Here is a 27,982-nt window from a genome sequence, read left to right on the forward strand (position 1 = left end):
ATGAAGAAAAGGTTTATTGCAGTTATGTGCTGCAATAATCTCCTCGTGGCTCTTTTCTCTGGATTGCTTTAAAGCTTTAGGAACTTTACAAAGATATTTGGACACGTTCTGGGATGTCTGGAGGCAGTGGGGTTGTGTGTACTCTTGGCAAATCAGGTTCACAATTTATCCAGTCCCAAAACCCAGGGCTGACCCCAGAACTCAGTAAATCCAGATACAAAGTCTGGGAGATGGAGAATCAGGGCACTCCAGGCCCTCCAATATTTTCAATTGGGATGATTGTCTAATCACGAATTCTGTTGGAAATGTTCAGTTTTGATTATGTTGTTGTTTGGGGACCAAATTCTTCTCTTGACGACTGCTTCCGAAAAGCTGTTGTGTCACTGCCACCCTGCCTGTATCACTGGGGAGAACAGCTGGGGAGCGAGAGGAGGAATGGAGGAGCCTTCTGCTCTGTCACCAGTCTGATGTTCGGGCACAGAACCAGCCCTTGGGACCACACGCTGCCACCTGGGAGTCTCCACATCCCTCTGTTGTCATCCTGTGAAAGCCTTGGGAGACTCAGGACCCTCTTTCATCTGTCTCTTTTTTTCTCCTTCTTGATTTCTCTGATTTCTCCCCCTCCTGCTCTGCCCCACAGCACCCGCGGGACTGATACATACATGGGCTGCCTTGCTGCTGCTCAGCTCCTCTCTCGCCTTGTCCCACAGCTCCATTCCTAGCGCCTGGAGACATTGCAACCCATTACCCATCAGCAAGCTTCATGGAGAGGCCCTGCAAGCTGCCCTGATGCACTTTGTGTTTTGATTTCCCCTGGCTGTTCTGCTTCTCCCAACAGCCCCCAACACCCACAGGCCCTTTCTGCTCCCACCGTCCAGGTGCAGCCCCTTCCTCTGCCGCCGCTCGATAAACAGCATGAAAAAGAAGAGTGGGATGAGGAGGACTTTTCATTCTTTATTTGTAAGAACAATTTGTTCGGTGAGCAGAACAGAGCTCTCACAATCACAATGGTGCTCTGGCCGAGTGCTGCACACAAAGACCCCCCAAGCAAGCGCTGCCTGTGGAGCATCACCCACCTCCACTGCTCAGCCTGGGCTTTGCTGAGATGGAGACGTCGTTGTGTACTGTCCCCAGCAGTCGTTCGTTCCCCACGTGATACGAGTGCTCATTGCTAACACTGGTCTGCTTTCGGACACATCTCTGTGTCTGCACCTTTCCTGCACCCCACATGCTTTGCAATGAGGGGGAGAGCAGCTGCACAGCTGCTGGGGACACCGGGCATTGCCAGAGGTCCTGGCTGCTCCGCTGGTGGGTGCAGACCCCTGACAAACTGTGCACGGGACCCCTGACAAACTGTGCACGGCTGAATTAACAAACAGGCTCATTCTGTGCCTGACTATGAGAAGAAAGGACAGGGAGCAGCAGCAATCAGGGACCTAAAGGGATCCTTAGAGGAGGAAAGGGGAGCACAGATCCAGTGGCAGAGCCTGACCAGTACACAATGAGCAGCAAGTACTTGAAGAGCATCCCTAGGAATAATGGAATGAAGTTTTTGGAAGGAAATGCAGGTAGAATACTGACAGCAGGTCCTGACTTGGACTACAGGGCAATCTCCCAAAGGACAGCACAACAACCCTGGTGTCGGGGCATTTAAACATAGACCCAGCACACCACTGCTAAATGTAATACATGGAACAAGCCTGAAGGGTCATAGGCAGATGGATTTGCAATACATCTCTCCCAACTCTTACAACTCTGCAAGGAAGCCATCAGCAGCAAGCAGGTCACTGCTTTTGGGCCATGCTGGCAAATCACCAGACCAAGTGTATCCCTGTCATTGACTGCAACCTGCTCTCACACGTGAAAGGATTTGGGAAAGAGCTACAATGATCCCATGTGTGTCTCTAACCTGAAAACTAATCCCAAGGGCAGTGTTTCTGCGACTAGAGCCATCCAGAAATCTTCTGAGGAACAGGTTTTCGTTGGGAAATATTTCCATCCAGCACGGTGTGGTGGTGCACAGGGCTGGACAAAGCCTTGGTGGGGCACCTCGGAGGGAAGGGTAAGGGAGAAACCAGGCTTTCCATAAAACACCTGACAACGAGTGGATGCTGCCAGCGGGCCAGTATTGTAGCAAAATGGGTAGAAACAGCCAAGGCTGAGCATGAACCATTACAGCACAGCTATAGCATTATCTACAGAGGTTCATGTCTGCCGGTCTCAAACTGGCGGTGCTAAATGGGTCTGCTTGTGGATGTCTCCTCCGGACAGAGCAGAAGAGGCTGCCAGGTATTAAACCTCAGTGTGCACACTGCTGGGAACTTGCCTGGCTGGGGATTTGGCCTCCTGTGAGTGTCCAAAGCTGGGACGTACACATAGTAAGTTTGCTTCATTACAGCTGGGAATGCATGACCTGGGCAAGCAACTTGCACGGACACACATACCCTGCACAAGCACGGGTGCGAAGAAAACCTAGCTAGAGGGGCTCTGCAGGGCTTATGCAGCCTACAGCTGTCCTGCCGTCCTTCCCAACAAAGGTTTGCTCTGCCTCTTCTTAATTCTGGAAAGATCAAAGTTGCGCACTCAGCCCAGGCGAAGTATTTCTGGTTTAACCGCAGTGGTTTGCTCCTGCCCCATGTGCACACACCACGCGCACGGATCCAGCCCGCCCAGCACACACCGGCCCCACGTTCATTGCACAGACACAGCACACGCTCCCTCCCTCCCTCCGTCCTCTCTCAGCTGCGGATGTTTGTGGGGAAGGTGCTGTTTTAGCAGCTTTGCATCAAGCAGCAAGAAAATAAATAAATAAATACAATTGCACATGAGGAAAGGGGGTTTGCAGCTGGAAGCCCACGAGAGAGGGTCTGAGATGGGGCTCCTGGCACAGTTTGGTACCGACATGTTTGCCCAGATCTCCAGGAGCAGCTCGGTGATCAGTGACCTGCAGCTGGGCACGACAGTCGGTGGCTGGGACACCACCTGCAATCAAGAAGTGCACGTTTTCCTGTTGGTTTTGGATCAGTTTTACCTAATATTTTCTGCCTGAGCCCCCTGTCACTCCCTCCGCCTGTCTCTTTCTCTTCTTAATGAGTTTTTTACACTGCTGAGTGTGCAGCCGGCCAGCATGCTCACTTCCACAGCTACCGGAGAGGGACGGATGCTCTACAATATTTTGGGGCTCGAGTGTTAAAACTTGGCTGCCAAGTGTGGCTGGTCACGCCAGCATGTGACTGCTTGCAAGTAAAAGGATTGCCACGTTCAAGCCTTTCTCCTGCCTGAAGTCCAGGCATTACAGTTGCAGATTTGTTGGCGTATGGAGCAAACAAAGCCCATGTTACATCTACATCTGTGTCAGCCCCATCTAGCAACAGCTCTGCACCGGGCAGCACAGTCGAATACTGGGCAGGATTTGCCCTGTGCTATTATAATCTGCTTGTTTGTGAGGGTCCAAGCCCCACATGCAGTACACATAGGCCTGGAGAGAAAAAGAGGTAGACAGAGAAGACACCAGAAGGAGAAACAAGCACAGAATAAATCAAAGCAATCTTCCATGTTCCTTCTCTCTCAGTCTTGGTCAGGTTCCCATTTTGTCTGGAGCATGTCCCGCCGCTCCTCACCTGACCGCAAGGCACGGACCTTGCCATGCTGCTTCCAAACCAGCCACCGGAGATGGCCACGTGGTCCTGATACCCCCCTTCCCTTTTTAAAGTGCTTTCCAAGGATGCTGTGCCAGGAAGACCCCTCTGCACCTTTTGTGATGATTCGGACATTCCCCTCCTTCAGTTCACAGGGCTCCTGTAGCTTCTCTCCAGAGCCAGTCTCGTATGCAGTGACTCCTGCAAAGTGCCTCTCCCAGTGCCGGTCCCCCAGCTGTGTCCTCCGAGGCTAGCAGAGCCTTTCCTGGTCCTCTGGTTATCCTCCATCAGCTTCTCCTTCAGGTGATGCACGATGGGCTATGGGTTGGGATGAAGACATCTGCCAAGGCAATCACTTCCCACAGCATCCCCGGGCTCAGAGAAGCAAGGCCATGCTCCCAACTCGACCTCTTCAGAGCCCTCATGAGCTCAGGATGGTGAGGAACAGAGGTCAGCCCCTTCAGCTCTCAACCATTCCTGGACACCCTGGGATCTCTGTGGGGCAGAGAAGGAAAGGAAAAAACAATCAGTTTAGCATTGCAGAGACTGGGGTAAAGGAGGCATTCAGACGCGACGATTCTCCTGCAGTAGCTACCAAAAAGCAAAACTTCTTTGCACAAAATAGTTGGAATAAATAGATGTATCTCTACAGATACACTCAGGTCAGCTGTCCAGGAGATGACAACACATTTCCTTCTGGTTTTAATATCTTTGAATCTACAAAAGGAAAGAAACAGGGCATTTTCTTGATTGTCAGGAAAGCTGAAGGACAGACGTCTTAGATGGAAAAATGGGAAATTAATCTTGAGATAAAGGAACAAGTATGGGATATGCCTGTGCTTTTATTTATCTTAAAGTTATAATTTACTAAGTGCATGTCAAAGATTATGGTCTGTGCTTGCGCGGGAAGAAAGCAGCATTTAAAACCAGAAAGCCAAAACTCATATCTGTTCTTTGGGAACACAACGTCTCCCTCTGAAGAATCCTGGGTATCCAAAATGTAGTTGTATCTCTTGTGCAAGTCAAAGATGAAGTTCCAAGAGATGGTTTGCAGTGTCAGTTGCCAATATCTCTTTAAAAAGACTGCTCACAACACACACAGCCCAACTCCGTGCTGCGCTTTATTTCCAAGGATGCTACTTTGCACAACAGAAGGAAGAAAAATCTTCCACCTCTTTTGTTTCCTCCTCCTAAAAAACCCCCCTGGACTGCAGTTCCTTCTGCTGGTGCAGGCTGTGCAGTGGGGTGTGGGCTGGTGATCATTACCACCAAGTCGACAAGAAACTGATTCGCTAAATCAGCTGGATTTAGGTGATTTGGACATGTTAATTGCTACTGTTTAGTTCTGTACATGGATCACTGTGGGGTCTCAGAACCTGGGGGCGTCACCACTGTAGCCCAGAAATCTTACGGATCAGAAGCTCTTTAAAAATCCCTGAGATTTTCCACAAGGAATAACAGCAGCTCCACAACTCCAGCAGCTTTCACAAACAGCCCCGCAGTCATTCAGCACGGAGCGAGGACCGATGGTTTAACCAGGGAGGAAAGCTATACCCAAATATGAAGCAACAACGATGAAACCAGTGACTTTCTGCAATGTGGTATGCTAAGCATGCTGGAATCTTTCCAGAATAAAACTATAATCTCTGAGTGAAGCTTCTCTGCCCTTTTTCATCAGCTTGAAGCCAAAGGGCTCTTCTTTGGCTATCCTATAGATGGAGCTTGTAAGCTTACAAGGAAATCTGAACTGTGCTGTAAGCTTCCAGGGCAAAGCCACTGCTATAGAGTTCAAATGGGAAGGAGGAGGGAATTCTCCAAACAAATTGCATGTCTGAATTGAGGAGAGAAAGCCATGAAGCAGAGCAAGGTTATGTTTCTGATTCTGCATCCCTCAGCCACTGTGATTTAATTGCCTCCTTTCCTAATTGGAAAGGGCTTTGCTCTGCAATGGTGCCCCTATAACCACCCTCATCCCTCACAGGCCAGTCCTGAGGTCCTGACTTAGCTCTTCCTAGGAACCCAAAAGAAGTCAATGTTTCTTCATATCTGGATATTTAATGACATGACTACCATAATAGTGACTTTCTGGTATTCCAAATCAAAGCCACGCATGAGAGTTTTGACAGGAGACAGAAGTGCAATGTCCTCTTCCCTATTGGATGAGCTTCACATTCAAGCTCTGGTTTCTATGGCAATAATCAGAGTTTTGCTTTGTGACTGGTACACTCTGCCGCTCCCCACCAGTAAACGTATAGTGAGAACAAAACGGGTGGGAAAACTGGGGCCGTGCTCCCTTAGCTCTCATTTCATCTTCACGGGGCCACCTCCCAGCCAAGCGTGTGGACAGGGAGGGACCTCCGAGCTGCCACAGGTCCCAGCTTCAGCCTGGGCTGCTGAAACCCACGTCTGGAGCTCGGAGCAGACATTTGTCCCCATAGCTGTACAGCGTGGATGTGGGAACCATTTCATGCACCCGGCTGGGGTTCATTGGGGCTGTGAGCATGGAGAATGGTTTTATTTCTCCTGTTCATGATAGCTGCGGCTGGAACCTTGGATAAGAAGTAGAAGGGAAGGACTGTGGTTCCCTGGTTTGTGAGGCTCTCCTGCTGCCTCCCACCTCTGCCAACGTGGGGGAGGCTGAGAGATTGGTAAAGAATGGCCTCAGCTTTTTAGAAAAAAGCAAGAAAGTGTGAGCTTAGTTCCCTGGGACACCCATGGCCCTGTCGTGCTCTGTGGCTACCTGGTGGTTCACATGGACCTCATTTCAACTCGCTTGCTTTAAAGCCATTATGCCACACATGGCTGCATCTCACTGTGTTAAAACCGAGCCACTCAGAGCAAACATGTGCTATTAAAATAGAAAGTCACTTATGAACAATAAAGAGACTGGCCAGATGCCAGCAGAAGAGGGGTGTAAATCAGCTCGTCTCCACTGGCTTTAATGGAGCAAGGCTGACGGGCTCTGAGGCCACCACTGGGCTCTCCAGCTTCCCAAGGAGCAGCCCCCAGAAATCCAGGTCCTCCTTTCCCAAGTCTCTTTAAACAGCAAAGTTGTTTGGGAAGGGAAATACCCACTTCTTGTCTTCTTTTGCTTAAATCTGCAGGCTGAAGCCAAAGCAGAGCAGAGAGAGGCCAGCACCCCTTTAACAACCAGACTTCCATGTCTAGCTCTTTGGAGACAAGGTGGGAAAACGTAGAGAAGCAAGTGAGCAAGGATCAACACCCTGCGTGCTGCCAGTACAGAACGCCTACACCAACTGCTTGTGCCCTCTCAGAGGAGAAAAGCGCAGCCAGCATTCCCACTGCTCCTCCAACCCTTAGCACCAGTTGAAAGGGCAGCTCCTCCACATGCCCTGTCATCTATGACCACCAGTTCCTCGAGACATGAAGATACCACTGCCTTGCTCTCCATCATTAGCAGCAATACAAGCCAAATGGTCAGATTCATCTCCATATGAGTCTCCTGGAACAGGCTATGGGACTAATCACTTTACAGAAGAGCATTGGCTTACTTTTGTTTCACCAACGACCTACTATACCGAGCTCTTCAAGACCCAAACTGTAGTGAAGGTGCAGCTCATTTGCATCAGCATAATGACAGTGAAATCCATGGAGTTGTTCTCCATTGTCACCACAGTATCCAGAGCAAACCTACTGTTCAGTAACACAGTGCTAGGACATGCTGAGCCCAAGAGCTCTTGTTCTGGTGTAAATCAGCAACATTCTGAAGTCAAGGGAGCCTAACTTTCCTTTACACTGCCATTACAGCGCTGACGTCAGTGCAGGGATTTCAGATTTATGCTAGCGTCACTGAGAAAGGAGTTAGACCTAATGATTTACACCACCGTAAAACGAATGTGCGAGGAGAACTGGGTTTTCAGCACACAGCCCCGTTCAGACACTGATGGAAGACAGGGCCAGCAACCCAAATAACAGCATAATCCGAAGAATCCTTATTTATGGTTTCAAATGTGTGCGCGCACGTAGGAAGGAGGTTTGGAAGATGGCAATTAAAATAAACAGCAGATCACTTCCCCTAAACATCTGCCTCATAAAAGCAGAAAATCAGATGTTGCCCTGGAACGCATGCTATTTGCTGCTCGAGTAACACAGAGGGAGCACAGCTTGCCTGACCTCTTCCAACGTTTCCTCTGCCCTGAGATCTGAATTCCTCGGGGTTCACAAGTCAAAATATAATATTCAAAACAGAAGTCAGCTGAAGAAACCTCACAGCCTCTGTTCCCGACCGGTGCCTGTTCACCTGTGGGAAGGCTGGATTTGCTCACCAGACAAGCATCATCATGAGAAGACGGACCACCCGTATCCCACAAAGCAAGGGATGTGTGAAGACAGGCTACATGCATTCATCTTGTTATCTACATATACAGCTAAACATCACTAATTTACATTCCTTTATTCTGTTTCAGTACAGCCCTAGAAGGGGAGGAACATTATTGATGGGATCACTTTTGGTCATTGGTCATAATACACACCAGGCTGAAGGGCAGCCATTCTGCAGGGTGATGATTTGATGAGAAAGTCAAAAGGACCCTTTCAATCAATGGGAATTGACTATTGCCCACACGGTCACAGTGGGACTTTGAAATGCCTCCTAAGGGACATTTCTCAGGGGGTCAAGGAAAGGATGAAGACAGAAAAAATTCCCTCTGGCCCTAAACTGTAGATTGCCAGTAGATTGTTTTAGTCATTTTCCAAGTGTTCTTTGAAATCTTAGATTTGCTTTACTTAATTTGAGGCATCTGAGCTAGAGAAATGGACATCCTCAGAGCGATGTAGCTATCTGCAAGGCAGCTGAGCAGATATTCCCCAAAGCATCAATGGGAACGGGGGGGAGCGAGGGCAGAACAAAACAGGGTTTCACTCTACAGCCTCCGTGCACTCCAGGCAAAGACAGCCTTGCATTGCAGTTTCTGCATCTATTAATAAACGGGGGTCTTCCAACCTAGTAAAGATTGGCAGAGGTTGTCTACAGATGCTCCCCTCTTTCCTGCCTCTTCAATCTCTCATTGGAAACTCTCGGTGTTTTATCATGTTTCAACAACCTGTCATCTACCATTTGCCAACAATTCTTCCTATAACCTTCAAGTAGTACATATTAAAAGTGCAGGGTGTAAAAAGAACCCTAAGGTGCAACAACGTTAAAGGAACCACCAGTTACTTCTTCACAGATCCAGGTAAAAAAAGAACCAGTTAATGTGTGCTAAGAAGCCGGGGTGTAACATAAAGGCACAAGGAACACCAAAATGTATAGATCCCAGAGTTAGGCTGCTTCATGACCATACTTACTTAAGAAATGAAAAAAATCACATCTCAGCCCTTTTAGTTCGCTGTAACTCAAACCTGTGCTTTAGGCATCTCGGTACTTGGCTGTACGAGGCGATCTCTGGGTGACACACGGTGATGCTGCTTGTTTTGTTGCAGGGCTCTGATACAGCATCTCTCCTCCAGACTTCATCCACGACCCTGAGGTACAAGTGACAGCCTCGGGAATGCCTGGGAACACCCTATGACGTTCCCATCAGCTCAGGGGGGGTATTTCTTCCCTGCCATTCTCCCACTAGTTTGTGCTTGTTTTATATCCCTTCCCCATGAGCAGTCCTGTGGGGCAGGGATCCAGCAGCCAATGCAACAAAGCCAAACTTTAACACAATTCCCAGTTAGTGTCAGTTCTCACCACATGTCCAACCTGCTACCCACTAACTGGGCACCAATCTAACTTCATATCTCCACTTGTTGGTTGTGGTATCAAACTCCTCTGAAGTCCTAAGTCCTCTTTGTCTTTAATCACCAGTTGAAGAACACAGATCTCCCACCACCTGGATATCTGCCAGGGTCTTGGTGAAGATCATCGGCTCTTAAATTGATGCAGATGACAGTCCCGTCACTAAATCCCAAATCTGGATCTTCATTTACTTTGCTGAGAAATAAGCGAATTCTAGGTTTGAAGAACTTCTCCTTTTCCTGACAGAGGATCATCAAAGTAGCTCTGGAAAGCAGCCAGAATGGGAACAGCTGCAAAGCAACAGGCTATTAAAAGCTGTCTCATTTCTCTCTCATTTGCTTGCCCCAGCTTTTCTGAGGGGCTTGTTTGTTTCTTCTTCTTCTTCTTTTTTTTTTCTTTTTATTTTTAATTTTTTGGGAAGTAGGAAGAACTTTATTTGCTTTCCCTTTTTTTAATCATTGAGCAGATTGGAGGTGGTTCCCAACAGAGCAACAATTATCTTTGAAACTATTATGCTGAACTGTAAAATCCCGCAGTCCCCCAGTGGGGAATCTTGACTGTCAGAGAGCTGGGAGCCTTGTGTAATGCTTTACTGGGGTTTTATGGGTTTTGGCAAGTAATTTTTTTCCTTCTTGTGTTTTTTCTGACAATAGAGAAATGCGCTGGGGCATGTGCTGCTGTTGTGCACTCTACTCTTTGCAGGTGATAAGACTTTATCTGAGTGTTGCAGCTGTGACTATCAGGGCAAGTGGGAGGACTGTAGAAAGGGAAGATGCTTTCTGAAGCCCTGATGGAAGCGGTTTACTCTGAAATGTGAGCTACTTCATGTGCACATGATGCAAGTGTAAAATATCCTGTATGTGGGATCTCACTATGCTCTCGAGGTACAGAAACACGGTTTCATGGCTACATGAAAAAACACATCCTTTCAATGCTCTGCAAACCTGAAATTATGAGATGAGTGTGCTGTTATAACCCATCCCGGCTGCTCATGGCTTGGACTGGTATACTCTTCACTGGGTAAAAAACCTTCTGGATGGCCGGGCCCAAAGAGTTGCGGTCCCTCAATGACTCCAGTGAGATCTTTCCAGGAACAGCCTTTAATAGTGAGACCCCTGAGCTGGAAGACAGGGATGGGGAGCATAAGAAGAATAATCCAAGGGGAAATGGTAGGTGACCTGTGATACCACTCAGACGCACACAAGCCAGAAGGGATCCACCCAGGGGATTTGATGGAGCTGGTGGAGGTGCTCATCAAGCCACTTTCAATTATTTGTCAGCAGTCTTGGCTAATCAAGGAGGTCCCAGTTGACTGGAAGTTGGCAAATGTGACGCCCAAATACAAGAAAGGCTGGAAGGAGGATCTGGGGAATTACAGGCCTGTCAGTCTGACCTTGGTGCCGGGAAGGTCATGGCACAGATCATCCTGAGGATGGGTTTATGAAACACAGGTCCTGCTCGACCAACCTGATCTGCTATGACAAGGTGACCTGCTTAGTGGATGAGGGAAGGGCTGTGCATGTTGTGTACCTGGACTTCAGGAAAGCCTTTGACACCGCATCTCACAGCATTCTCCTGGAGAAGCTGCAGCTCGTGGCTTGGATGGGTGTACTCCCAATTCAGAGACCCAATCCACAACCAGCGACCCAGCTGGAGATAAGGGAACGAGGAAGAAGGTCAAAATCCCTGCTTCTGATTCACTGGCAGACATCCAAACCAGCTGTCCTCTGGTTGCCTGGAGCACAGAAACTTTCTTTTTAGAGAAATTTGGTGCATTTTCTACATGTATACACCCATAACTCACAGACAGCTACCCAGACTGTTCTATCCTAAATTCTGCCTCCTTGAATGGAGCATTTCCAGGATGGCTGTCAGCCTGGAACAAGGTAGAACTTAGGCCAGCTGAAACTGGGCATTACCGTCTCCCCCTTTGGAAACACAGAGACTCGACGTTCTCACTTGCGCTTTGCTGTGAGCTCTTGTGGTGCTGCTGAGGTTCCCTCGAGACTCTTCCTGGGAGGACAAGGCAGCAAGAGAGTGCGAGACACAGCGGACGTCCTCCCTCCATCTCTCACGTGCAGCTCTGCGCTGTCTCTCCCGCAGGCACTGTTCCCATGTGAGGATCCAGTGTGGATGATCTCTGATCCCAAGGGCACGAGAGGAACAGCCTCGGATGTGGGAAATGGTTTACAACCGAGTCCTTTATCCTCAGGCAGCCTGTGAACCCCACGCTAGCGCCAGGGGCTAGGCAGAGTGCAGGGAGGCTGAACGAGAGGCTTCCACCACGATTACTATAATTGCTGTGCCCTGCTGAGCATCCATACGCTGGGAGCTGGTGGGCACTGGGGTTTCCTTTCCTGCTGGGAAGGAGCAGAGCCTGGCGGAGACTCGCTGGGGGAGAACACGGGTGGTTTCTGTCCATCCCCCTGCAATGCTCCTGCCTCTCAGCCTGTCTCCACGCTGCTCTTCTCCTACCTCAACTAAAGCCAGAGTGTGACGTGCATTGGGCGCTGACACCACGAGATGATGGAAAGGGCCTGAAGTGAGGCCAGATGGAGGAAATGACTCGTGTGACCCTCCTTGAGAAGAAAGGAGTTGCTCCTGCCTGCAGACGTGGCACTGTGGTCCCACTGTGGTCCCACTGGCAGCCGAGAGGCAGGAGGAATGGAAGGCTGTTCATTTCAACAGAAAATCACTATTTCCCTCATTTTCAAAATGGTGCATTTCACCCACTGATCTTGAAGCAGTTGGGAATCAAGTTATATCTCTCCCATCCAGCAGATCACGGGTTAGGATCTGACCAGGGTTGCTTAGTGAGCCAAAGCCACTAGTGATCCAGGTCTGGTTTCCAAACCTCCGATCTTTAGCCAACTCTCTGCACAGTTCTGACATCCCCTGGCAAACATGTGAGCTAACACTAATGCTAGTTTATGATTAACATGACTAATGAGGTAATGCAGATACTAGTTTAGATTCAGAGACATAGTGCAAGCCATTTCAGCACAAATATAATTCTTTATTGAAATAAATCCCTTCCTTTCCCTTAGAAGAACATATTCTCCAGAGCTGTGTAGTACCCACCTGCTTGACTTCTTGTCATTGGGATGTGGCAAAGAAGACAAGGGGCAGGGCAGGAGCTGTGAGAGGTGATTATGGGAGAAATTCAGATCTTGCAATTTCAAATCACTCCATCATGTTACACACATTCGTATTTGGTGAGAGGATCCAGGCCATGGGACATCTCAAAAGCAGCTGTTCCTAAATATGACTTTGGGGATATATTTTTGTTTTTAAGCATCACAGCTCGGGAAGAGGAAGAAATCACCAGTTTCTGTTCTGTTCCCATCCTGCTGGTGGGAAACCTCACCCAGAGATGTGGAAACATTTCCGGGGCTGCTCAGGACAGATCGGGTTTGTTCAAGGGCTCACGGTGCCTTTTAGCGAGACGAAATGGAAGCTTCTGATGTACAGGAATCAAAGCAGAAAGAGAAACTGGTGAAATGTTAACGCTGCAGCAGGGCAGGAAACGCTCTCTTCTCTCAGGAGTGGTTACCGTGCTCGTAAAGGTCAGGGTTTCTTTTTTAGAGCCTTAGGTTTTGACAACATTTGATGTGGTGAGGCATTGCTGCTGCCACGTGGAAGTAAGAGATATGCTGGTGTCCCTTGGGGTAGTCGGTGGCAGCTTGAAAACTTGAAGCTGGCACGAATGTTAATGGCTCAGAAGGGAGCAGGCAACGAGAACAGGGGAAAGCAAACAAAAGAGGGAGAAGAAAGAAAAGCCACAGGTTTTTAAGCTTTTCTAAGCCAGACTTAGGGGGCCCGTACAGTTTGCCAACACTCGGGGAAAGGCCGTTACATAAATGTGATTCAGCACAAAGAAACCATCTGGAGACGGCGAGTTGTTCTCCACCGGTGGCAGCAGTGGCTCTGACTAAGAGTGTGTAAATAACACAAACGCAGTATAAACAGCGTGGCCACCCTCCTCTCAGCCCTTCTTCATGGCCGTGGTGCACAGTGACTGTCCCTCGGGACACGGTGGCTCTGGGGAAGGTAGAGGTGGCACTAACGCTCCCTGAGCTGGCACGCTCCCTGTGCACATCCCAAACCCGCATGGGCACGGCACACAGCAGCTCTCCCCCATGCCACTATTGCCCTGTTTTCTCCCAGCCTGTTTTCTCCACAGCAGCAGTTTCTCACCTCTGTTTGCTAAGGCTACAGAAAGCCTGGAGCCTCCTGAGCAGCAATGTTCTTGTCCAGCCAGAGAGCAACGAGGCGTCACAAAAGGATGTGAATGTGGCAGAGCCGTGCAGAACTGCAGAGCACAGCCCTGAAACCAGACCTGAGGCAGGTGGGTCCCCACATGATGCTGTTTCCCACCTAAGAACAAGCTCAAAGTCTTATGTCCAAGACTGAGCAGCATGTTATGCCCCTCAGACCTTCTCCCCATAGACTATTTCATAACTGCTCACACACCTCAGTGCGGAGCATCTCTTGGCCTCCTTCCCATCCCCTCCTTATGGCACTTAATCTAATAAAGAACGAACCTATTTTTCACCTTACACAAGAGCAACCTACAAGCAAACACATTCATTTCACACTGTTTATGCTGGAGTCACACAAACAACTTGAAGGAGAGTCTAAGTGGCAATTATCAGCAATCATGGTTATATCATTGGTGTTTGGAGAACGCTGCTCTTAGGAGGTCTTGTGGCTCTATCATCCCATTAAATCAGTGGCAACTACATTAGAAATACATAACTGTGTGGGCAGGGAGGGAGATGGAGCCCTAGCCATCCTTAGGTCTCTCTTGTGCAACTAATCTCCAGTAACTTTTTCAAAAGCAGCTCTGGAGCTTAAGTCACATTTTCAAAATTGCCTTGGATAATCATTCACTCATAGAGAAGTTATTACTTGATGAATGAGCGCACCCTCAGCAAGTTTGCAGATGACACAAGTTGAGTGGTGCAGGTGACACACCTGAAGGACAGGGTGCCATCCAGAGAAACCTGCTCATGGCAGGGGTTGGACAGGATGAGCTTTGAATGGCCCTTCCAAACCAAACTATTTTGTGATGCTAAGAAAGTCCTGACTCTTTTTCTCTTATCCTGCTCACCCACATCACATGGTGGAATTCAGAGGCTTGCGCCAGGGCTGACACGGCTAAACTTGTGCAGAAAACGCTCAGCCTCACCACGGCCAAATCCACACTGCGCTTTGGTTTCCTTCATCACAGCAAAGCCACAGCCAGCCGAGCAGCGCTGGCACAGCGCGGTGCTGCACGGGGCCGATGGTATCGCGGGCAGACACAACACGGCCCTGCACAGGCAGCGACCCAGCTCTGCAGAGCAAACAGCATCAAGGCAACGGCAGCCAGGAATCCATGGGTGGAGCGGGCACCGCACCTGGGTAAATACAAGCCCAGCAAGAAGGCGTGTTTCCTCAGAGCCCGGCTTTGAGCCGGTGATTGCACCACAGCAGCCCTCAGGGGCTGTTCTGCTTTGCTCTCTAGCAAGCACCTTCTTTGGTGAGTGAGCGGATGGTTGGCATCTGCCACGGAGATATAAAAAGACTTTCCTGCAAGGTGGAGCTCGACTTGTTGATGATCTCATGGTTTCAGTCACGATGACCTGCTGTGCTTGCGGGGTGCACCCCTTCCTCCAGCGCCCTTGCCCTTGTCCTCCTCCATCAGCAGCTACTTCTTTCTTCATCTGAGCCCTCAGCCAGGGAGGCTGGGATGGCCAAACCCACCCTTTACAGTGCAAATCTCACTTGCACACAACACAACAACCTCCCGGTCCCCAGAAAGGGGGCTGGAAATGATACAACCCTTGCAGAGGTTGACTAAAGGAGAGGAAAAGCCCAGCAAAACCTCCCCAGGAACATGCAGCAGCCGAATCTTAAAGGGACACTGGGTTCTCATTTCAGTTATTTATTTATTGTAATTTCCCTGCTCTTTAGGAAAGGCTGGATCTTACCTCGCAGCATCATGACCCTGCAGCAATTGCAGGCTGTGCTGTGAAACCCAGCTGTAACCAGAAACCCCATTTAAAAATGGAAGGTCCTAAGACTTCTGCAGGAGTGACAGCCCCGGTATTTATGAGGAGTTCGAGCAGCTCATCTACAGCCCTCTGATGGCCTGATACGGAAGGGCTTTCAGGTTTTTTGTGCTTTAAATCTGCTGCATGGTTATGACAGCACTGAGATCTGAAGGTCTCCAGCTCCTTATTGGAAAGCACCCAGTAGCTGTGTAATGTTGATTCCTTCACATGTGACTCTGTGATACAAGGGCTCTCTGTGATGGCCAGAGGACAGAGCAGTGCTCAGGATCGCAGGAGTTGCCAGCTATGTGCTAAAACGGCCAACAGATAACCCGTGGTGTGTAATGAAAGAGTGGTTTCAGTGGCACAGAAATCCATCCTGAGGGAGTCCATGTGGAAATTGTAACTGAGCTTTTCATAAATTACTGGAAGTCAAATGTTAACAACTTCCATGTAAGGAAAGATAAAAGGCGTAGCGGGTGAGATGCACACACATATTCAGCTCTATTATTCTTGCCTCAAAAACCTGTCCAGCCAGCCCTTTAATCACTCAGCAGCTCATCTCTAAATTGTCTCCATTATTAACAATAAAGAGCTTGTTATTTGCATCACCATCCGTTGTAGCAGCTGCGGATGAGGATGCCTGCAGTGAGAGGCCCCGGGATGCCTCTGCTGCCCTCCTTGAACAGAGATGCTCAAGAGGAAGGATTGAAACCATAATTGTGAGCAAAGGGGTAAACCAAAGGGGACCCAGGCATAGGAACAGTGTCCCTCTGGGGTGCCCCAGACCCCTCTGTCTAGAGAAGAGGTGGGCACCCCCTCGTCCTGCATAGGGCAAAGAGCATGAAAACCTTTCAGTTGACTTCTGACCACAATATACACATCCCTATGTTTACACTAAAGCAGAAAAATCCTCCAAAAATGCACAAAATTACCCAAGCGATCTAGTTTCTATTAGTCACTTTACTTGTAAAAAACAGTAACTGGAACTCCTGGCTATAATCACTGGGGATTTCCTCAGGCAAAGCCATAGCTTGGACCTGGCTTTGCTGGTGCTATAATTAGCTTGCATACGGAAAAGTACCCGTTAGCATTCATCAACTTCTCTGGCCCAATTTACGTTGATGCTCATGATGCAATTGCCTTCTTAGAGTCGACTTCTTGTATCACCTACAGAGAATGCGGCATCCCTGGATGAATCATGCAAGAAGCACGGGGGTAAGAAATAAAGATCTCTGCAAACACAACCCCTTTTATCATCGGCTGAAGGAAGGACATTTTAACGTGTACGGAGAGTTAATGAAAACGGGAAGCTTTTGCAGGGGATGCAGTCACTTTTAGATTAGGCAGGATGACTCAAGACTAACTGATAAATATAACACAACACAGGTTTCTATTGCTACTGGGAAAGGGTTGCCCTCTTGGAGCAAAGGGTTGTGGTTTATCCTTTGGTGACCCAGCCCCATTCCCTCGCCCTGGGTGGCAAGGTGTAATGACCTAGTGGCAGTTGTCTTACTACCTCACAGCCCTTTAGGTAAGCTCTGGCAAAGTAACAAAAGAGTTTAATTGTTTAATGAAACTGGAGCAGGCTGAGGTTCAGCTTCCTGCTGCGGAAGCCAAGAAAGGACAATATCTGGCAGTTGTGAAGCATCTTCTCTCCAAACTCCGGGACACCGCTTGCAGAGACACTGTCACACTGTCCTTCCAGGCACTGTGCGCCTGGATGGCTCCGTTTTGCAGGCAAGTGCACCGAGATGTCAGATGAGTCACCGCAGCGGAGCGTGGACCTCAGTGCTCCCGGTTTCTAATCTGGGTCCTGCATCGTAGATGTTTGTCACTGCGGAACAGGGTGATATTTTCATGCTGTATTTCCTCCCGCAACTCAAGAAGCACCTCACATAAAAGCTTTTGCTTCAGAGAGGACTGAGGTCTTGAGGAATTATGTACAAAGCCTGAGCAAACTTTTTGGCACTACCGACTGACATGTGTTTCAGTAACAGCGCCGTCTCTCCCCAGTGGCAATATAACCCAGATTGCTTTTCAGGGATGGCTACGGATCCTGCAGACTGGGGGTATCTCCATATCACTCCCACGGTGCCTTGCACAGAAGGACAACTCCAGTCAAGGTCTGGACCATGGATGGTTTTATATCTCTAATACAGCCAGGGTGCTGCACAGATCCTGGTCAGGTTGGGCTCCCACCTCCCCGCAGGAGGTCTGACTGTCCTTACCCCTCTGCACATTGTTGTCAGCCCATTCGCCGCACTGACAAGTGTGCATGATGGACACACCAGGAGAAGTGAGCTACACTGTCCTGCCCCTTCCAAACCACAGCCACTGGCTGGCACATCTTGCATTGCAGAGACACCCCAAGATAATAAACAAAAGGCAAAACTCCTGGGAGTGATGCTGATGCCGAAGCCCAAGCAGCATCCCTAGTGCCACCCGGGTACCCAACCTTTCCCGTGGCTCTCCCGGGAAAACCCCTGCACATCTCGCAGCTGCATCTCCCACTTATCGCCAAGGTCATGGCCGCAGCGGGGCAGGCAGACGGCTGTCCTGATTTGTCTCCATACCTGTCAGACATGCTCACTGCAAAGGCACGTGTGCTTGCAGAATGGCAGGAACGCCTGCTCCGTGCCCTCCCGAATCGCGCCTTGGCAGGCAGCAGAGCGGCCTCTGAGAACGAACGAGCTGGGCTGTTCATTTGGGAGGAAATCGTCGCCCTGCACAAAGCTCCAACAACTCGGGAAGGAACCTGGGAGCTGAGAGGAAATAATGAGTTATTGCTTTATTTAATCCTGCCCCGCTCTAAGGATTAGGAGGGGACTTTCCACATGCATTGGTGTCTTCTGCAAGGAAGAGGAGGAAACATATGCTTCAGGAATGAACCAGTTTGTAGGACTCAAGTGCCCCAGTTCCAGAAGGGGAGAGATGGAAAATAAGCAAAATAAAGATGATACATTAAGATATGGACATCAGACTGTTTTCATCTGTTGTCCATCACTGATTTTCTCTGAGCATATCTATCTACAGATGGAGGCTCCTAATAAAAAACACATTTTAAAATGCTTTTTTAAAGCCACCTTCTAATTTTTTCAGCACTCAAGGACATCAGAAGTTAAAAACCCAAGCTAACGCCAGCCAGAGAACAAGCAGGCACCACACGAGCATGTCTGCCCCACTTTCCAAATCACGATGCTGCTCTCCCCAGCTATGGCTTTTATTCAAAAAGCGATGCATTTGGCAGGGACTCTTCTTGGCCATTTGGTTTGTGTTCCTTTGAATGACGCTCACAAGCATTTCATCCCATCCATAGCAGCTCTTTCTTAAAATAAATGCAAGCAGAGACTGCCACGTTTTCCACTTGACACCAGCAGAAGTCTGCTGGGGAATTCCAATTTTGCCATGAAATAACTTGGCCCTGGGCTCCTGGGTGCTGGATGAAGCCCTGCGAGCTTTGCTTCATTCCTACGCAGAGTACAGGGTTGTGTGGGTGCCGGGGTGCCCAACCCCGAAACCCCCAGAAGTTTTTTGTCCCTTCAGCCCTGAGCAGAGCCGAAGACCCAGAGTGTGCTGTTGGAGATGGCTCTTTGCTCCAGCTACATGGCTGGAACCAGGTCTGTCCCCTTTCTACTGTAAGAGCACCTGCTTGGGTTGAACCTTCGTGACACATGGGGAGAGGCATTTCACCAACAGCAGAGGCTGCTTCTGCGCGCAGAGGCTTCACGCTTCAATGCAGCGGGCAAAGCCTGCTGCCAGCATGGGAAAGATAATGTGGTCTGGTCCACCAGCCGCACAGGCTCCCACGTAGCCCTCGTTTGGCACCCGTGTGCCAAGACATCTCTCTGCAGCCACTGCTGGGTCCAGCAGCTTCTGGCTCCTGTCTCCCACCTCCAGCTCTGTGTGAGCTCCCCTGTGGATCCCAGCAGAGAGTGACAGGGCAGCTCTGCCAGCATCGCTGCTTGGGGACCCCCAGTGCCCCAAGGAGATGGAGGGTAAGTCTTGTCAGAGGCCAGAGGCAGCTCAGGACGGAGGAGAGGAGGGGATGAAAGGTTTCTCCTTTCCCAGCTGTCATGGCAGGAAGGGCAGGACTGGTGGGCATGTTGGAGGGGTCACTGCCAGGGATGCCAAAGGTGCAAGCCCTGTGCAATAGGAGGGTAAGATGCAGATACAGGCAGCAAAGCACGAAGAGAAGAAAGCAGAGAGCTTTGCCTTGTGCAGCAGTTGCTCACAATGAGCCAGCTCTTCTTCACCATCTCCCACCCCGAGGAGAAACCAAACCAGCTCTTCTTCAGCTCTCCCACCCCCAGGAGAAACCAAACCCTGCACAAGGCACTGGAGACAAGGGAAAGGAGAGTGTGCTGAGCAACCTGCCTTCCCCCTGAAACACCCGGCCGAGGCAGCACTCCAACAACACCTCCCTCTATCTCTCCCTAGCCCTCTCGGTGAATCAGGTGCTTGCTCTGCCTCGAGTGGAAAAATTCCAGCTCCCATTTGTCACCGTTTCCCCGGCACGGTCCTGCTGCACAGCCACCGGGCTCAGCTGGTGGGCTCTGAAGCTCCCTGGCAGTGCTCATCGCTTGGGTGATTTGGGTTTAAACATCACCCCACTGCCCTGTGCCAAGCCCTGCCCCATCGCCTGCCCAGGACATCTTCCGCAAGTGCTGGGTTGCAAGGGCAGCACTGGTTCTGCCAGGCAGGAGGAGAGAGTAATGGTGTGAGACAAGAATATTTGATGCCATTTATGGGTAAAGGCAGAATGTTTTATCTCGGTTGAGGTTGTTTTTCCCCTGCTCTTCCTGAAACTGGAACCCCACTGCAGGGGGTACCATGGCGCGAGGCGGACAAGACCGTCTTCAAAAATAAAACAACACTTGCCTTCCTTGCTCTGGGAGTGTAAATTAGGCTGGACTCTTCCCTTGGACAACCCCCCCGATGCTGGGAACACGCTGTGCACGCTTTGCCTCTCCAATGGACGTCCTCTCTCACTCACAGCTCCCCAGAAAGTCTATATCACTGAGAAACTGTCCCCTCTCCCTTTGCCCTGCCGCCCTTCTCCTGCCAGAGCTGCTAAATCAGAGTGACAGCAGGCAAGGAACCCCTGGTGTGGGAGGGAAGAGGCACCAGGCAGGCTGCCTGCACTGACACCCAGTTCCCGCTGTCATGGCCTTTTCCAGCCCTGTTTCTTTTCCTTCCAAAATCCCTTTCCAGCCTCTCCCTCCTCTTCCACACGGGTCCAGCCTCTTGCTTTCCACCTTGAGTTTCCTGCTGGTGTTTGACTCATTGTCCCTCCTAAGTCCCTTTTCTCATCTCCATTTGTTTTTTTTGGTCATTTTTTTACACCATCCTGGGGCTATATTTCATTTTGTCTCTGTTCTTCGGTTGCCTCCATTTGCCCCTCCAACCATTCTCCTTCAAGTCCTTCTCTTTCTTTCAGTTTTTCATCACCAGGCTGTACTGGATTTATGACTTTATTGGCAGAGTTGATGGAAGGCTCCTTACAGACCCAGCTCAAGCTGCACTGCCCAAACCTGTGCTAAAAAAGTTGGCCCTCTCCAAACAGTTTTATCATCATTTTCCTCTCCTGAGTTTTGCGTGTTAAATGGAATTCTGAGGCAGAGAAAGACAATATCTCTGAAATAACTTTGACTTTGTTATAAGCCTTTGGCTTGGTATATCCTATCAGAAAGAAAAATCCCCAAAGCTCTGCCATCTGTAGAAACTGAAATCCTACCCTGCAGGCAAACTATGGTTGGACTCAATGATCCTGAGGGTCTCTTTCAACCGAAATGATTCTATGATTCTATGAGTGAGTCCAAGTGTGCTGCTCAGCAGTGTCTTGTCCAGCGGGTTGAAGTCAGCCCAGCCCAAGACCAAACCTGAGCAGATGCAATGCCAGCATCCCCTCCTGGGGTCCCTCTGGGGTCCAGAGGGACATTGAGAACTGGCAGGGACACCTCGCCATGCCCCCAGCCAGGACTTCTGCATTGCCCCATGCTTCACACTTCAGACCAAAAATCCTTTCCTCCTCTCCATTTCATTTCTGTGTCTCCTGGCCAACACCCACAAGTCATGCCTAGAAATCACAGCCCTGCTGCCCTCTGGCTCGGAGGCTGATCACAGCCCGGCTCTGCACCCTGACCTTTCCTTTCTGGGAACAGCTCGCACCCCTTGCCTCCATCACTTGACTCTCCCCCACCGCCAAGCGAGAGAGCCCAGCCCCCTGCCCCTGTCTTGCCTTCTCCTGCCTGCCGTGGTGGCAGCCGGTGTGTCATCACCTCCCGTGCCACGGAGACATGCCCACAACTGTCCCTTACAGTCTGCTAGCAAATGTCAGCTGGGCCCCTGCGCAGGAGGGGCGGGAGGAACAGCCTGTACATCGCTCTGCTGCTGGGGACAGAGATGTTCATTCTGGGCTGGGTGACACTCCTGGAGGGGTTTCCATGCTAAAAATAGGTACCCTGAGGATCCCCTTTTAAGAAGGGTCTTTATCTGCAGCAGGGAGCCCCAGAGGGATGGGGAGTCACACAGCCAGCTTTTAAATGAACTGAACAAATCGTGCTATGTAGTTACTGAGGAATGGCCACAAAATGTCCTTCTGCGGTTCTGCTCCCCCCTTTTCCTCCCATGTGTGCCCCGTACAGCTCCCCCTTGCCTCAGCTGCTGTGCTGAAATGCCATGAATCAACTCCAATAGCTGTGGATTGTGCCTCAGCTTAGCGCCTCCCCCACTTCCACATCTATAACTGTACCTACTCTTACTCTGTATTGCTATATTTGTATATCAGCTGGAGACAGGCGGACCTCCAGGTCTGAGTGGGACTTGTCTCCATTGCCTCTCCACCACCACTGACATTGCTCAGGGCCACATCTCCCAGGGCAGGGACTGTGCTGACACCCCAGTTGTGCAAAACCCTAGCAAGTTCACAAATAACTTCACTTTTATGAAGCTGAAAAGAAGAAGAGAACAACCTGTGCTTGCCAGGAGGATACAAGGGGAGGGGTTACTCTGAGCTACAGTACTTCAAAGGGCTGGTCCTGGTGAAAGGCAGGTCCCTACCAGCAACCCAAAGGAGAACGCCATCCAGGGTACAACACTGCTCTGGTGTCTGTGCTTGAAAACGTTGTCATGCTGAGGAACGCTTACACCTCCAACCCAAGCATGAAAGCATCTCCCTTCCCCTCCCACCTTCCACGCCACAGACCTGTGTAATCAGCCACTGACCCTGCTACAAGCAGCCTGTCAAGATCACGCAGATTGTCAACCAAGTCCCTGTCACAACCGATTTCAAGAGTTACCTTCCAGCTTCCACCACGGCAGCTGGCACTGCAGTCCGGCCCAGCAAGAGCACAGGAGCACAGCAACACACATCCCAACAGAAAACCTGTGACCTGACGGGTTGCGGCAGCTGTCTTTCACAGATGACAAGCTGGGTGGAAAGAGGTCCTGCTTGAACTGGGCTGACTTGGAGCCTGGCAAGGCACAGGGGCAGGAAAGGGATGGCACAGCAGATCTGGGAGAGCATCCTACAGCCCAGCCTAGAAAGTCAACATCTCTCCATATCGAATTGCTGGGCTGCTGTGAGGTTGGTTCTCATCTGAGCACAAGGGAATTGTTTCTTTATGCTTTTCTTTAGCTACAAAGCTGTTTGTATAGTCCTTCGCATTCAGCAGCTCTTCACTCCAGCTCTGAGACTAACTTGTCCCATGCTCAGCCAGACTCACAGTATCACAGTAATAATCTGTGTTAGAATGAGGTATCACAAAAGACCTACAGTCAAAGCTTATCTCAGCATCGTTCTCTTGTGCGAGGCTGGCTGCGTGCTCACTCATTTCCTCTCTGAAACCACCAAAAGCAACATCTTCCTATTTTGGTGAGACATAGAGGTCAGCTGAGGTCCTGGGCAGAGGGCTGGGAGAGGGGGGTGCCAGCCTGCGCCTGATCCCACCCATCCCCAAGCAGAACAGCCAGGTGAGGTGAATGGAGACTAAGAAACCATCTGAACAGTGAGAAGAGATTCCCCAGTGGAGGGGTATTTAGGCAGCACCTCCACATCGATATATCGGGGCTTCCACCACCTCTGCTACACACAGACCAGCTTCCTTACTCTGCTAAGTGCGTATTAGAATATCAGCTTCTGCTTCAGGTTTTCCCAGGGAAAAACTGCCACTCATTTCCAGACATGAGGCCAATAAAACAGGACGGGCTCTTCAGACTTTGGAGAAGGGACCCTGCAACCCCGTGGATATTTTGCACTGGTTTTAAAGGCTTCTTCAAGGCTGCCTGACCAATTTACTGTCCACACTCTCCATCCAACAGCCACTAGGAACGGTGACAGCCTGACACCACCGTCATAGGCACCATTTCTTCTGATGCCAGTGGGCTTGGGAAGCAGGAGCAGTGTGGCTTTGGGAGCGACAAGCAATGTTTTGGCAGTGTCGTTCTTGCTTGGACTGATGGCTGCAAGATAGCAAGATGAGGGCAGTCCCCACCCAGGGACGAACAAGCATTTCCTTCAGCCAGAGAGAAAGAAGAGATTAAGGAGGGATTTTTCACACTCGTGTACACTTAAGAGGAAAAAATATTTACATGAGGGAGAAAGGACTTGGCAGGGTCTTCCCAGAGGCCGCTTGCTGTTTATGCATTTCTCAGGACTGGGCTGAGGCTGCAGAGCTCAGCAGTGGAATCTGGAGCCCTCCGAGCCACCGAGGAGGTGGCAGGAGTGAGGAGCTGCGTTCAGACCGCATCTGGGGCTGGTGAGAGGTCCTCTCGCCGTTGCTCCTGTTGCCCACGCCTGCGATGAAGTCACGTCTGCGGGACGGCAGGTGGCCCTGGCAGCGGCTGCTGCGGTTTCCTAACGCCTTTCCTTTGGCACCACTGGAGGACCAGGGCCAGGAGGGGCTGCTGGCAGCAACCACCCAACGCGCTGGGAAGCAGAGGCTGGGCTCTAAGCGTCTCTTAGGACCAAGCACCTTCCTATGATGGGATGTGAAATGTCCTCCAGTCTGAATGTCTGTTTTAAATCGGGGTGGGGGGAGCTGGATGGCAGCTGAGTCTTCCCCCACAGATGCTGAAGGTCTGACTGATTCCTTCTTCAGGACTCTCACAGTCAGCAACAGCTTGAATTTCTAGCTGGGGGTCTCTATCCCTTGAAAGCACAAAGATACAAACCCATAAAATATTAGAACTTGGGCATCTGCTGTGTTCAGAAGTGCCTGGTGTAATCCCTCCCTACCCAAGCTCCACAACTACTCCCCACTGTTGTTTCTGGAAAGCAAAAGTTTTGAAATGTGCAGGGCACACACACCGGCCTCTGCTGCCAAGACTTTCATCGTGGTCTCAAGTGGCATAAAGAACGTGAACTACCCGTCATTGCAACATGCTGGGCTGGGATCCTACTTTGCATTAACCATACTCTTTCTTCACCCCCACCTGAAGCAATAAGAGCACCAGGACAACAGGGCTGGGCCACAGGTAACAGAGAACAGGCCAGGAGACTACAGTACTTTTCCAAAGACACCCCCCCAGAAGCACTTCCAATCCTAATTAGGAGATAAAAGCAGCCTGGGACAGACAGCAGTGCCATACTGCACTGTGCTCCTGTCACCCCCGTTCTGCAGGGCAGTTCAGAGCGGAGGCAGCACCGGCTTTACAGACCAGCCCTGCACACATTTTGCAGTGTTCCATATTTCCCATCCCAACCATCTCTGCACTGGACATCCGTGTTGCTTCCCAGCCCAAGGGGACGCTGGTACTGGTGACCAGCACCAGTGGTCCCACCGCTGTTTCAAGTCTAAACAGACAGAAAACCAGGTGGATTGTTAAAAACCACTTTGTCTGTAAACCCTGACAACGTAAGAGGTGAAAAGCAGAGACACCTTTTTACAGCGAGGTGCTGGGCAGTTGCAGTTTCCTCACCGGTTCCAGGGTTCAAAGCGCTGGATTAATTAATGAAGTGCTCATCTGTTTGAGGAAGCTGCGTGTGCCTCCCCGCCAGCACCAGGCTGTTCAGGTGCTGTTTCTTTTTAATGAGCCCTGAAGGATTCACTACAAGAGTCTTGGAGAGTATGGGGGAAATACAGCCACCAAAACAGCTTTGACACTTGACTGCAAGCATACCATAAATACTCTTTATTTAAACACAATGTCAATCAATAGGACCTGCAATAAATACTTGAACTTTTGAACATACAGATCTTCATCTATGTCTCTACCCAGTACAACAAAACATCGTTACATTTCCTTGTTTATACACAGAACTATATACCAGTCTATATAAATAACGGAAATATATATACATGCATATACATATATCTAAATATATATACACTGTGCAAAAATGACCTTACCAAGGATAGTAAACAAATAAATATTTCCCAATCCACTCTCGCTGGCACTGGCAATATTGCACCAAAATTCAGTTGTATGCTTCTGCCATTGGGAGAGTGAGGAAACAGGAGAAAACCTGAAATTGCATGCGTGCAGAAGCAGCAAATCCACTTTTTTTTCATTAAGAACAACATTTGTAGAGGCTCAATGCTCCTGAAACACTCTGCTTGATTCATCACCCTTACACACAGCGATTCCAGCAGACACCCACTGCCAAACCTAGGGGAATCAGGGTTGTATCCTGCTCTTACAACACTTAGCAGGAGCGATAACCTCCTTCTAAGTTCTGTGTAAAGTCCAGTTTCACGAGTGCACTGTTCTGTCCAGACCCAGGCTGTGTCACCAAGACCCCAGGGGAGCATCTGTGCTCCTGACCAAGCTGGCCGCACTTTGTTCTGTGGCAAACACGAGCCTCCGTCCTTTGGCCGAGGGTGCAAGAGGCAGCAGTTGTGCCACAGCATCTGCCTGTGCCCTGAGGAACAGCTCCAGTGCATCCCTCAAGAGGCAGCGCTGGGTGAAATATTTGTTGCCCGACTCTGTAATATGATAAAAAGCACCTACGGGCTCCCACGGGTGCCCCGTGCAGCTGGTCACCCCACAGGAATGTCTCTGACAAGACACTGTAGCTACCCAGCTGCCAAGTGACAGTGTCCTCGCAGCCTGGGATGTGTGCTCATTGCAAAATGTTCTCTTTGCCCCCAGGAAGAAAGGTTAGGACTAACGCTCACTTTCAAAACAGTTCCAGAAAAAAAATAAATAGAAGAATAACAAAGGGAAGAAGTGTCCAGGCTGCTGGGCTCACGCCTCAAAAGAGACAAGCTATCACATTGAAAGACTTTGTTGCATTGAGAGGAGATGCCCAAGAGTGGCTGTGGTCCTACTCATAGACCTGAGAAACCAAGCACAAGTGCAAAAACAGTTATGTAAAGGACCTCAGTCCTTGCCGAACACTGGGCTCAGGAGCCTGGGGTCACACCACCTTTCTGCTGAGAACAACATTCAAGCCCAGCGTGGCTTTTCAAAACAGCCCTTGCTCATCTGGACTGGAAGAACAACCCTGGGTACCACGCACATTGCAAACCTGAAGTACAGGCACCAATACTGCGCTTACAGGTTAGCAAAAGATGGGGGTCAGCCAAGGTATGAGGTATGGAATCACAGAATCATGTTGGTTGGAAGAGACCCTCAAGATCATTGAGTCTAACCTAATGCTGTCACTAAACCATGTCCCTAAGAACCTCATCTATGTGGCTTTTCTTGAACAACTCCAGAAACAGGGACTCAGCCACTTCCCTGGGCAGCTTGTTGCAATGCCCAACAAACCTTTCAGTGAAGAATTTTTTCCTAATCTCCAGTCTAAACTTCCCCTGGTACAACTTGGGCCATTTTTTCTCATTGTATTGCTTGCTACTTGGGAGAAGAGACCAACCCCCTCCATGCTCCAAGCTCCTTTCAGGCAGTTCAGAGATCAGAAGGTCTCCCCTCAGCTCCTGTTCTCCAGCTGAACCCCCCAGGTCCCTCAGCCGCTCCTATCACACTTGTGCTCCAGCCCCTCACCAGCTCCGTTCCCTTCTCTGAACTCATTCCAGCACCTCAAGGCTTTCCTGAAGTGAGGGGTGCAAAACTGAACAGAGGGTTCGAGGTGGATCCTCACCAGTGCAAAGTATAAGGGGAATGAATGATCACTGTGCTGGTTCTGCTGCCCACACTGTTCTTGATGCACACCAGGATGCTGGTGGCCTTTTTGGCCACCTGGGCACACACTGGCTCATGTTCAGCTGCTGTCACCAACACCCCCAGATCCTCTTCCACCAGGCAGCTTTCCAGCCACTCTTTCCCGAGCCTGCAGCATTGCATGGGATTGTCGTGACCCAAGTGCAGGACCCTTCACTTGGCCTTGTGGAACCTCATACAGCTGGCCTTGGCCCATCAATCCAGTCAGTCCAGATCCCTCTGTATGGCCATCCTACCCTCCAGCAGATCAACACTCCCACCCAACTTGGTGTCATCTGCAAACTTACTGAGGGTGCACTCGATCCCCTCATCCAGATCATTGATAAAGAGATTACAGAACTGGCCCCAATACTGAGCCCTGGGGACACCACTCATGACCGGCTGCCAACTGGATTTGGCTCCATTCACCACAACTCTTTGGGCCTGGCCCTCCAGCC

General features: G+C 50.0%; 1 protein-coding gene across 1 annotated transcript in view; it reads right to left on the reverse strand.

The window, feature by feature from the left end:
- Window positions 1-934: 934 nt before the first annotated feature.
- The window catches only part of ADRB2 (adrenoceptor beta 2), a 33,790-nt gene continuing 6,742 nt past the window's right edge, over window positions 935-27,982 (reverse strand). Inside the window, exon 2 of the mRNA XM_065849289.2 lies at window positions 935-4,133. Within this exon, the coding sequence (XP_065705361.1) occupies window positions 4,099-4,133 (35 nt within the window). The 3' untranslated portion in view covers window positions 935-4,098. The remainder of the gene's footprint in view (window positions 4,134-27,982) is intronic.

This window comes from Patagioenas fasciata, chromosome 14 (genome assembly GCF_037038585.1).
Source record: "Patagioenas fasciata isolate bPatFas1 chromosome 14, bPatFas1.hap1, whole genome shotgun sequence".
NCBI lineage: Eukaryota > Metazoa > Chordata > Aves > Columbiformes > Columbidae > Patagioenas > Patagioenas fasciata.